The sequence below is a fragment of the Muntiacus reevesi genome, chromosome 2 (genome assembly GCF_963930625.1).
Source record: "Muntiacus reevesi chromosome 2, mMunRee1.1, whole genome shotgun sequence".
Taxonomy (NCBI): Eukaryota; Metazoa; Chordata; class Mammalia; order Artiodactyla; family Cervidae; genus Muntiacus; species Muntiacus reevesi.
Genome location: NC_089250.1, coordinates 90,632,113 through 90,645,208, shown reverse-complemented (window position 1 = coordinate 90,645,208; position 13,096 = coordinate 90,632,113). Strand labels below are relative to the sequence as shown.

The 13,096-nt window shown below is 41.8% G+C and overlaps 1 protein-coding gene across 2 annotated transcripts in view; it reads right to left on the bottom strand.

Moving 5' to 3' along the window:
• Window positions 1–13,096, bottom strand: part of FMN2 (formin 2) — a 358,232-nt gene that overhangs the window by 130,077 nt on the left and 215,059 nt on the right. For both annotated transcript variants that reach the window (XM_065919853.1, XM_065919854.1), the window contains exon 8: window positions 3,534–3,595. In XM_065919853.1, the coding sequence (XP_065775925.1) occupies window positions 3,534–3,595 (62 nt within the window). The remainder of the gene's footprint in view (window positions 1–3,533; window positions 3,596–13,096) is intronic.

The window sequence follows — 13,096 nt, the reverse complement described above, 5'->3', positions numbered from 1 at the left end:
GATATTAAGAAGAGGTGACACGAATACACAGATGAACTATACAAAAAAGATCTCAATGACCCAGATAACCATAATGGTGTGATCCCTCACCTAGAGCCAGACATCCTGGAATGAGAAGTCAAGTGGGCCTTAGGAAGCATCACAATGAACAAAGCTAGTGTAGGTGATAGAATTCCAGTTGAGCTATTTAAAGTCCTAAAAGATGATGCTGTTAAAGTGCTGCACTCAATGTGCCAGCAAATATGGAGAACTCAGCAGTGGCCATAGGACTGGAAAAGGTCAGTTTTCATTCCAATCTCAAAGAAAGGCAACGCCAAAGAATGCTCAAACTACTGCACAATTGCACTTGTCTCACACGCTAGTAAAGTAATGCTCAACATTCTCCCAGTCAGGCTCCAACAGTACCTGAACTGAGAACTTCCATATGCTCAAGCTGGATTTAGAAAAAGCAGAGGAACTAGAGATCAAATTACCAATATCCACTGGATCATTGAAAAAGCAAGAGAGTTCCAGAAAAAGATCTTCTTTATTGACTGTGCCAAAGCTTTTGACTATGTGGATCACAACAAACTGTGGAAAATTCTTTAAGAGATGGGAATACGAGACCACCCGACCTGCCTCCTGAGAAATCTGTACACAGGTCAAGAAGCAACAGTTAGAACCAGATATGGAGCAACAAACTGGTTCCAAATAGGGAAAGGAGATTGTCAAGGACGTATATTGTCACCTTGCTTACTTAACTTATATGAAGAGTGCATCAAGGAAAATGCCAGGTTGCATAAAGCACAAGCTGGAATCAAGATTGCCAGGAAAAATATCAATAACCTCAGATATGCAGATGACACCCCCTAGATGGCAAAAAGAGAAGAGGAACTAAAGAGCCTCTTAATGAAAGTGAAAGAGGAGAGTGAAAAAGTTGACTTAAATCTCAACATTCTAGTCCCATCACTTCATGGGAAATAGATGGGGAAACAATGGAAATAGCGACAGACTTTATTTTTGGGGGAGCTCCAAAATCACTGTGGATGGTGACTGCAGTCATGAAATTAAAAGACTCCTGCACCTTGGAAGAAAAGCTCTGACCACATGGACAGCATATTAAAAAGCAGAGACATTATTTTGCCAAAAAGGTCCGTCTAGTCAAAGCTATGGTTTTTGCAGTAGTTATGCATGGATGTGAGAGTTGGACCATAAAGAAAGTTGAGCGCTGAAGAATTGATGCTTTTCAACTGTGGTGTTGGAGAAGACTCTTGAGAGTCCCTTGGACTTCAAGGAGATCAAACCAGTCAATTCTAAGGGAAATCAGTCCTGAATATTCAAATGGAAGGACTGATGCTGAAGTTCCAATATTTTAGTCACCTGATGTGAAGAACTGACTCATTGGAAAAGACCCTGATGCTGGGAAAGATTGAAGGCAAAAGAAGGGGAAGACAGAGGATGAGATGGTTGGATGGCATCACCGTCTCAATGTACATGAGTTTGAGCAAGCTCCAGGAGTTGGTGATGGACGAAGAAGCCTAGCGTGTTGCAGTCCGTGAGGTTGCAAAAAGTCAGGCACGAGTGAGTGACTGAACTGAACTGACTGATCCATTTAACATTTTCTGAATATTTCCTGTGTGCCCAGTACTACCTGAATCTAGGTGCTCAGGATGTTGCTATGGATAAAAGAAATTGTTCTGCCATCTTTGGCCTTGCATATTAATGAACATGACTCAGGAATTAGTATGAGTTCTGTTTGTATACAAGGTACATATTATTAGACAAGGCATCTCTTATTCATAAGGGGTACTTTAAGTTCCTCTACTGAAGATAGTGATCAAAACAATCCAGAATATTCCCATTTAAACCAGTATCACTGTGAACCACTCCTACCACAAAATGATTGTTTTCCTGACACAGTGAAAGTCTGAACCATCAGATTTAATGACATCAACCATATAAAGAAAACCACAAATGTAACCAGTTCCAGTTGGTGCTGACTCTCCTTTCATGGAGTACGATGGTAAGAGATTCTGGGTAGCTATCAGGTTTGTCCACAGTCAGAAATTTCTATTTTGTGAAGTTACTTTACTTTAAAGGCGAAAATCTCCCAAAGAAAATACTCTAAATCACAGCAAAATAAACTCTCCTTATAAATAGAGTTGTCCCCAATGTTCTGTTTTGTTCTGTATATGTTTCTGCACATGGATATACCAGCTTAAAATAAAACATTCACACCTTCACATAATGTACAGACATACACACTATGTATCTGCAGAAAGACATGTACATCAGTACATGGAATATGTGCAGGAGCTACAGTTACATAAAAACCAGTGAAGTCTGACATGGTTACAACCTGTTGAAGACATTGTTCTCTGTGGTGTTTCCTTGTTTCTTCCACCTGGTTCTTGGTTGAGAGCGGGTTGGCAGGAAGGATGAGGGAAGTGAAAGCTCTGTATACCTCTAAACAGTCCCATTTTTCCCAAGTTTTCCATCATGCAGTGACCACTAGGTGACGAAACACTCATGCCTTCCTCTCCAGTTCGTTAATGAGTCACACACCTGTGCCCACAATGGGCACCAGCTGCCACATTGCGTTCACCACAGCTGTGTATTTCACCCATGGACTGGGTGATGCTTCATGAGAAATACCTGCCCATGAAGAAGTACTGAATCTGAGAACAGACATACAGGTGGAACACACTGTCCTCAAGGGAGTGGTTGAGGAAGAGGGTCAGAAAAGCCCAGGACCAGCCAAATCAGGCCCCATTTAATCACAGAGGATTAAATACCAGGCAGACCACAGGCAAGAACAGAAACCAAGGAAGAAAACATGGCCACACGGAGACTTTCCTAGATTCAATCAAACACATTGAAGAGAGAATAGCTTTCTTACTACATGAATCAGTTATTTAATGCCAAGTGCCAGCAAAAGTCACTTCACACAGCACCCCCAAGCTGCACTTCCCCAGAGCACATGCCCTGGTCAGTTTTCCTCATGGCGGCTTGCGGCCACCGTTCTAAGAGAAAGTGGTACCAGGAGAAAGATACCATGTCCTGACGCTCAGTGAAGGAAACTGTGGCAGACAGGGAAACAGAGACAGAATGAAATCACATCCCACCTCACCACAACACAGCACGTGTGACTTGGGCAGGTGGTGTGGACTCTCTCTGCCAAGTTTCCTCATCTGTAAAATAGAGCAATAATAGCAGCTACTGAGAGTTTTCACATCAACAGTAAATGCACTAGCACGTCACACAATGTTCCTCTCAAATTACCCTCTGCCGAAGCATTGATTACATTTCAAAAGAAGGAATCTGAAAGACCACATATACAACATGCTTTGAATCACCATTTTTAAAACTATGAGACCATGCATTCATTCAATATATTTCTAGAAAACATACATTTTAACAAACCCAGACTTCTGTAAATTCAGCACTCCCGTATCAAACTTCCTCAGAGGACACGGAGGCAATGAGCCCAGACGTGGACATTGACAAGAACTGTGTGTGTCACATTCTCACACAGAAAACCTCCTGTTACTCACATTCTCATAGAGAGCTTGAAGGGTCTCCAGGTCAACCACAGAATTGTCCAAGTTCACCACAGCTGTGTGAAAAAGACAAAACAGAAAGTATAAATTGCCACAAACCAGCTGTGAAAAGTGTCTGACCACTTCAAACAATAGTGACTGTCCACAGAGCAGACTTCATTCCTGCAGGCAGCAGGTGAAGCTCTGCCTTCACTGCAGCTGCTCCCCTCACCGACAAAGACTAAGCTGAGCTGGGAATTTCAATGGGACAGGGGTCAAGTGTCACAGCTTTCACACACTCCACAAAAGTCCCAAGAATAGGCCCCTACGGCCAGAGGGAAATCCACCATCGTCTCTTTCATGACTCACCTGAATAAATTTGAAAAATCTGCTTAATACCAGAAAAATAGGCAACTCACTCATGTTACTGCCACATCCTGGTTTTATGCCAATAAATGCACATATCTGCCAACTTATCTAAAGACATTTCGCAAAGGTTATATCTAATCACTAAATTGATAGACTTAATATGGAAACAGGTGCATTTCCTGTTGCAGCCCTTTAATTGTAATAATCAAAGGATAATTCTTTGATTATGGTTTTGAAATTGGCAAAGATGGCTGTTCAGTGAGGCAGTAGGTGTGGACGATGGAGAAAGTTCAGTTCTTTGGATGAGATCTTCAAGAAACATGTATTGTTTATACAGCACCCTCAACTAGAACTGTGTGGGGAAGGGGAGAGATGAGACTTAGAACTTGTATTATATTATATGTTTATGTAGCTGCAGGGAAAATTCATGGTACCCAAGGAGGGTTAAACTTTTTCTCCACCTGATCATTCCACCTGAAGTTTTCTGCACACTGATGCCTATCTTCTGTTTCACAGTTTGCATGGATTGCCAGTGATCAAGGACGTTAAGAGCTCTGACAATAAAAAGTTCTTTAAGTTAAAAAATCTTATAAGCCATGAGAAGGGTGAGTGTATCTTGATCGATTAACTCCATTAGAGGAGTGTTGCAGCTTCAGAAGTGGTGAAAGCACTGGATACTTAAAGTAATAAAGGCAAAGGGGACTGGGAGAAGCAGAGGTCATAGTTTCCTCTGCTAGAGTCGAGCGAGCTGTGAGTTTAGTCCTGCTGGGCCAGGATGATGTGACTCCAGCAGGGCTTCCCCTCCCTCATATAGCTGGCTATGAGTAGTTAAAGCTCAGAAACAACAGGGGATGGATTAGAACAGAGGCAGTGCCATCTTATATTTGACAAGCTTGTATCTTTTTTCGAAGCAACTTTTTATGCATTAAAGTCACATTAGAGGGACTTCCCTGTTGGTCCAGTGGTAAAGAATCCACGTGCCAATGCAGGGGACATGGGTTTGATCCTTGATCCAGGAACTGAAGTCCCATATGCCACGGGGCAACTAAGCTGCAGCTACTGAGTCCACGCACCACAGCTAGAGAGTCTGTGAGCTGCAATAAGATATCCTGCCTGATGCAGTGAAGATTCTGTGCATTGCACCTGAGACCTGAGGCAGTCAAATTAATTAGTTAAAAGAAATCACATCAGAGAAATCCTAATGTCCTCCATGATTATTGGTTATTTTATTCCTCTAGACAATGAGCCATCAAACTAACGCTTACATACAAATATATATATATCAACAGAGAAAACAGAAAACCTTCATAACTGAACAAATGACCAAGCATGACTTAACACACATGTAAATCAGCCCACCACATTTTATACATATTAATGAGATGTTGAGTAAACCACAAAATTATTCCAAGTGGATCATGATAAATATGTGTGTTCTTTAGATTTTTGTACATTTAAATATTTTGGAAAAAGTTTTTGTGAGACCCAAGTTTTTAGTCAAAACCATCTGTAATACAACAAAAGGAATATGCCAAATTTCAGCTCTGAAATAAACTCTGATTTTCTCCATCTTAGGCTACAAGTTCACAGCTGTTTTTTTTAATCCATTAATAGTTTACTGCATGAGATGAGGAAATAAGTCTGTGTTATGACACTGTTTGACATTTTTGTTGTGACTTAATAGTCAATTGTCATAAATAGTTCATGCACCTTGAGAAGACAGGATATAATTATACAGTATATAACTGTAAGATACAATATTTTCTCTTTATATATTGTAAATCCGTATTTGTATTTTTCCTCTTGATCTGTTTTGACCAAAGTGGTTTAAAGTTACTCTTATTAATGTGCTCCTCTCTCCTTGTAAGTACTATGTAGTTTCTTTCTTATGTAGTTGCATCTGTATTTTGAGGAACATAAATTCAAATCTATTATAATTTCATTGTGAATTATAGCTGTTAGTATTAAAAATATGTTTTCATTGTTTTGTTGGTGTTCACATAATGTTCCTGGCCTGAATTTTAAGTTGTCACATATCAAGATCATAACTCTTGCTTTTTTGATTTGCATCTGTTGGGCCTAATTTCACTTCTCTTCATACTTTAGCCTTTCTGTAATATTTTGTTATATATAGCTAGGTTTTGTTTAGAAGCAGAAGATATTAAGAAGAGGTGGCAAGAATACACAGAACTATACAAAAAAGATCTTCACGACCCAGATAATCACGATGGTGTGACCACTCACCTAGAGCCAGACATCCTGGAATGCGAAGTCAAGTGGGTGTCAAGAAGCATCACTATGAACAAAGCTAGTGCCAAGTGATGGATTCCATTTGAGCTATTTCAAATTCTAAAAGATGATGCTGTGCAAGTGCTGCACTCAATATGCCAGCAAATTTGGAAAACTCAGCAGTGGCCACAGGACTGGAAAAGGTCAGTTTTCATTCTGATCCCAAAGAAAGGCAATGTCAAAGAATGCTCAAACTACAGTACAATTATACTCATCTCACACACTAGCAAAATATTGCTCAAAATTCTCCAAGCCAGGTTTCAACAGTACATGAATCATGAACTTCCAGATGCTCAAGCTGGATTTAGAAAAGACAGAGGAACCAGAGATCAAATTGCCAACATCCGCTGGATCACTGAAAAAAGCAAGAGAGCTCCAGAAAAGCATCTACTTCTGCTTTATTGACTATGCCAAGCCTTTGAATGTGTGGATAACAACAAACTATGGAAAATTCTTCAAGAGATGGGAATACCTGATCACCTGACCTGCCTTTTGAGAAGTTTGTATGCAGGTCAGGAAGCAACAGTTAGGACTGGACATGGAACAACAAACTGGTTCCAAATAGGGAAAGGAGTATGTCAAGGCTATATACTGTCAGCCTGCTTATTTAACTTATACACAGAGTACATCATGAGAAACACTGGGCTGGATGAAGCACAAGATGGAATCAAGATTGCTGGGAGAAATATCAATAACCTCAAATATGCAGATGATACCACCCTTATGGCAGAAAGTGAAGAACAACTAAAGAGTCTCTTGATGAAAGTGAAAGAGGAGAGCAAAAAACTTGGCTTAAAACTCAACATTCAGAAAACTAAGATTATGGTATCTGGTCCCATCACTTCATGGCAAATAGATGGGGAAACAGTGACAGACTTTATTTTTTTGGGCTCCAAAATCACTGCAGATGGTGATTGCAGCCAGGAAATTAAAAGACACTTGCTCTTTGGAAGAAAAGTTATGACCAACCTAGATAGCATATTAAAAAGCAGAGACATCACTTTGCCAACAAAGGTCCATCTAGTCAAAGCTATGGTTTTTCCAGTGGTCATGTATGGATGTGAGAATTGGACTATACAGAAAGCTGAGCACTGAAGAATTGATGCTTTTGAAGTGTGGTGTTGGAGAAGACTCTTGGGAGTCCCTTGGATTGCAAGGAGATCCAACCAGTCCATCCTAAAGGAAATCAGTCCTGAATATTCATTGGAAAGACTGATGATGAAGCTGAAACTCCAATATTTTGGCCACCTGATGCAAAGAATCGACTCATTTGAAAAGACCCTGATGCTGGGAAAGACTGAAGGCAGGAGGAGAAGGGGATGACAGAGGATGAAATGGTTGGATGGCATCACTGACTCAATGGACATGAGTTTGAGTAAGCTCTGGGAATTGGTGATGGACAGGCAGGCCTGGTGTGCTGCAGTCCATGGTGTTGCAAAGGGTTGGACATGACTGAGCAGCTGAATTGAATTGAACTGAATTTTTATTTATTTTTGATGCATTTTTAATTTTCAGTGACTAAATTTCCCCTACCTTAACCTGTGTGCCAATATATTGGGTTGGCCGAAAAGTCCGTTCGATTTTTTTCTGTAAGATGGCTCTAGTAGCACTTAGCTGTCCTTTAACTTCATTTGAAATCATTTTCTTAGACTGTATTATATATTGTCATATCAGTGTGCATTTAAAAAAAGTAAAAATTGGTGAGTTTTTGTGCAGCCATTGTAATATTAAAGATGGAAGAAGAAAAGCAACATTTCTGACATATTATACTTAATTATTTTAAGAAAGGTAAGAATGCACCTGTAACACAGTTTCATAAGTAAACTATTATTCAGTGGCAGGCAGAGGGGTAAAAGAACTGCTCCACCAGTAGCTACCAGAACACTCAGGGGTAGAGTCACCACAAAACATCCTACAAAGTTCTGGCAGTTCAGAAAGGGCATTTCCTCATTTTTAAGTGTTCTCATGCTTTACACTCAAAGCTAGAAACTAGTTCACCTTTCAGGAAAATAGTATGTCAAAGCAATAAACAGAATCATCTGCCCATGTACTTAGATTCTGCTCACACCCATCACCAAGGTTTACCCTACCACCAAAGCCTAACCCCTCCCCACTGCCATCTTACCTGCGTCCAGCACCCACCAGCAGTGCACGTGGGGTGTGGGGACACACAGCACAGAGATGGTGATGAGAAAACACAGGACATCCCAGCCTTTCAAGGGCCAAACAAACTACTCCCCTCTCAGACAAAGAAGTGTCAATCGTTCAGTCATGTTCACTCTTTTCGGCCCCATGGACTGTAGCCCTTCAGGCTCCTCTATCCACAGGATTTTCCAGGCAAGAATACTGCAGCGGGTTGCAATCCCTTCTCCAGGGGATCTTCCTGACCCAGTGATTGAACCCATGTCTCCTGCACTCTAGGTGGATTATCTACAATCTGAGCCAAAAACCACACAGCCAACGTTGAAGAGTGGCTGATACACATAACTCTCATATCTGTCTCCATTCAGAAAACAGAAATGGACACAACCCAGTACTAACTCAGTGTTTCAGTAATAGTGATGGAAAACCCGAGCTAAGGACAATCAAATTTGCCTCACTTACTTCCCCCTGAACTTGAACTCCCATCTCTCCCCTCTCATTTCTCACTTGAGAATTCCATCACAAGGCGATCTCCCAGGCAAGGTTTGTAGTGGAACCACTCAGAGCAAGGAAGGATGAATAAAACCTTTACATTCTTCCTCCTCCATGAGTGGCCAGCTGGAGTTTCAAATACTCCCACACCTGGAAAACACAGGTCATTCCCTAAGAAATACAGGAAGGGTATTGTGTGTGTGGGTGCCAATGAGCATGCGTGTGTGAATATGCATCTGAATATTCATGTGTGCTTGTGTGTGTGCTTGCATGTGAGTGCACATGCACATATTTATAGGAAATAACTCATTTTACAATCATTTTTACTAATGAGGAAACTGTGGAACAGAGATGAGGAAGACACTTGCCCAGAATTACCCACCTAATCAGTAGCAGAGCTCCAAATCTGCCTTAGACTGGATGGTTTGCTGCTGCTGCTAAGTCACTTCAGTCGTGTCTGACTCTGTGCGACCCCATAGGCGGCAGCCCACCAGGCTCCCCCATCCCTGGGATTCTCCAGGCAAGAACACTGGAGTGGGTTGCCATTTCCTTCTCCAGTGCATGAAAGTGAAACGTGAAAGTGAAGTCGCTCAGTCGTGTCCGACTCTTAGCAACCTCATGGACTGCAGCCTACCAGGCTCCTCTGTCCATAGGATTTGCAGGCAAGAGTACTGGAGTGGGGTGCCATTGCCTTCTCTGAGACTGGATGGTTTAAACAACAGTAATTCAGTTTTCAAATTCTGGAGACTGGAAATGGGGTAGATTCTCTTGCTGGCTGGCAGAGTCCTGGTTTTCCCTCCTCTTATTAGGATGCTAATCCCATGACAGGGGCTCCAGCCTCTTGACCTCATTTAAACTTGATTAATCCCAAAGGCCCCACTTCTGGATACCATCATATTGAAAGTTAGGACTTCAATGTAAGAATGGGGAGGAGGGGAGTGAACATTCCATCCATAACAGAAAACAGGGGGCCTGCCTGGTCCCAGAACCCACGTCCCCAGCATTACTAGACTACACCAGAAAGGGGAGGGAAACCCAGGAAGCAGAGATGTTAAGAAGAAATGTGCTTAGATGGTTAGTCAAAATGAAGGCAGGCATCCCCAAGGGTCACACCACGGAGATACTCTGTGTTTCCCTACATACTCTCTGAGCAACTGGTTCCTAAAAGAGAGGCAGAGGAAGTTCCATCTAGAGGTAAACCAGACTCATAAATAATCACAATATGCTTCAGTTCATTGATAGCCTTAGCCCAGATTGCTTTTTCTGTAACATTTTTTTCTTTATCTTTGCTTGGTTCCATCAAGAATGACCAACTCCATTAATTATATTTTTAAAAATATTTTTCCTCACTTAACTCACAGATTTAAAAAAGAAATCCACAACTTCTTTTCTCCAAGAAGCAGAGTCAATAATCAAACAGGGGAACATATAAAATGACCTTTAAAGCAAGAGACCAAACTTGCTAAATTGATATTCTCCAAAGTTTTAAAATTCCATATTGGTGGCCCAAAGTATTAATGTTCTCCTGCCAGTTCTGTTTTTGCATTTTATTAGATAACAGAGGTCCTCACTCTGAGACAAGCTAACATACTATAGACAACACTGAACAAGGAGTCAGATGGACGGGTGTCCTTATCAAGGGGAAGCCTCAGATACACTTGATCTATAAGCTGCAATTCTCTTCCCTGCAAAATAGAAATTAACTGGACAATTTTATACTACCATCAGTAACAATGGGGGTGGGAGTGTAAAATTCAAAGCAATACTGAGTTCCATCTCTTTGGATACTGATAAAAAGATTTGATTATGAAAGATTTTAGAATGTATCTTCTGTTTGTCAGAAGCAATTACCTTTTTAAACACCTGCAACCTCAGACAATTCCTTCCTATACAATGGTCAGGATGAGGCTCCTTAGCTCTGAGCCCCCTTAAAGGGGTCAGTGAGCGAATATCAAAACATCCACAACACAGGATCCAATGAAGAGTCAGAAATAGACAGATGTCACAGGAATTTCTGATTTAAATCTAAAAGCATGTTATTGTCCTTACGAGGTATCCTTAACTACATTTTTAAAAAAATAAAAAAAGTGGTTGAAAAGCAATCATTAAGCTGAGACCAGATAATAAAAATAACCATGTTTCATTTACCTCATCAACTACATTGCTGATGGAATACCATGCAGTTTTACATAAATCACATTTAAACGCGATAGAAATTTCAATGACATGCTTTAGTATTCATTGCCCTTGTGCCAACAATACCAACTGGCTTTACACAGGAAAGGCATGACAAGGAGGGAAGGAACCCGGCGTCACTGTCCTAGAGGGACAGTGACACACACTTCCCTGTGAGGGATCTTTACAAACTTTCTTAGGTGTGTCTCACCACTGTATCTGTAATCCTGCTGACATACGTGCACGAAGGGAGCGGAACAGGGTAGGTGAGCAGTTAACACTTCAGAACCTGGGCCCCCACGTGACTGGCGGCAGCTCCGTAAGAAAAGGCATGCTCCAGAGGCACTTGCAAGGAGCCTATATCTTGCAGTTCCTGCAAGGTGCTCAGCCATACCGGCCACACTAACATCTGAAACGGGCATCTGCTGGTGACACGAAAGGCACACAGGCCTGTGGATGAGATGAAACCTCTCAGAGATGCACAAGAGCATGAGAGCCCCGTGCAGGAGCCCACAGCTGGGGTCCTCAAGGAGGCCCTGTCCCTGACAGCCTGGCTGCGGCCCTGGCTGCGCTGGGTCTCCAGGGTCTCCCGCAGACTGAGGGCAACAGACGCCTCGCTTGTGGTGTGACTGCACTGGCACAGAGCAAATCTTTCAGAAAAGATACCGGTGAGAGGATCTCCAAGTAGGGAGAGCCAGGAAACCTCAGGGTTACAGAGCAGGCTTTTCAAACTCTTGTGTTCCTGCTGGGCAATAAACATCGGTTTAATAAATATCTAAACAAGAGAGAATTAGATCAGAAATTGCTTCGTCTGACCGTACTAACTGTGTGCCTGGAAAATGTCCACTTCACACTTGTCCAGGCAGCATTATGAATGGCAACCCTTCCACTCTCAGAAGTATCTCACCCTGGATGATAAACCATGCGGATACTCTACCCAGCAGTGAGACTGGGGGCTGGGAGGACAAAGCTGACCTCTATGAAATTCAGAATTCTTATATAGCTACCGTTATCTACCAAAATGGACCTGAGAGTTGTGAATACCACACTGACTCCTTATGGATCAAATGTTGTACAGAAAATTCAGTTTATTTTCACTAAACTGCTAGCTACTCTCATAATACCAATTTCTGAGAACAATACTGGATTATTTAAAGAAATCCTCCTATTGAGAACAATTAAAAATGCTGAACAAAATATATTTGAAAAATATCTTAAAGGCTTCAAAGAGCTGACAAGATAAGAGCTAGCATTTTACTCAAAACGCAGGAGATAAGCTTCAGAGATGAGCCAGCTCAGAGCTTGCCTCTGCCCTGAAAGTATCTGCGTTTGTGCTAGTCATTTCAGTCTTGTCTGATTCTTTGTGACCAGACTCCTCTGTTCATGGAATTCTCCAGGCAAGAATACTGGAGTGGGTTGCCATGCCCTCCTCCAGGGGATCTTCCTGACCCAGGGACTGAATTTGGGTCTCTTACTTCTGCACTGGCCGGCAGGTTCTTTACCACTAGGGCCACCTGGGAAGCTTACAAAGGTACCTGCCTGACCCAACAAACTGAACTTTGTACTGACAGTTTCTGGGGCTCAGAGCCCATCCAAAGTACAGATTCTAGACCTTCTGACAATAAATTGGGACTCAAATGACTACACATTCAGGGACTATGCACATAATGTGACTTTAAACTTTGATTATACATTATTTCGGTTTAATGACAATTTTTTCTGCACATAAGAAGGTAAATGGGTCCAAATCTGGTGGTTTCCTACCTGATATTTATCAAATACGGGATGAGGTCATATGGCTAACTCCAGAAAAGAGATGCCTACTATCTAACGTTCCCATATGCTGGGAACAAATAGAGTCATCCCCAGAAGTTAGCCAACAACATAATTATAATGATTGGAAACAAATGGTATTTTTGCCTCAAGAAATATGCAATGTAATCATTCCTGTGTTCTCCAGTCCCAGTTCAGGTCCTCCCTTTGTCTGGCCAGGCACTGAATGGGACTTGATATCTGAGTCATGCTGGTTTGCTCCAAACAGGACTTACTGGAAATGTGGCTCTTACCTATGGGCATGACTTCCCCTTGCTGGGTAGGGAGATGCACCCGAG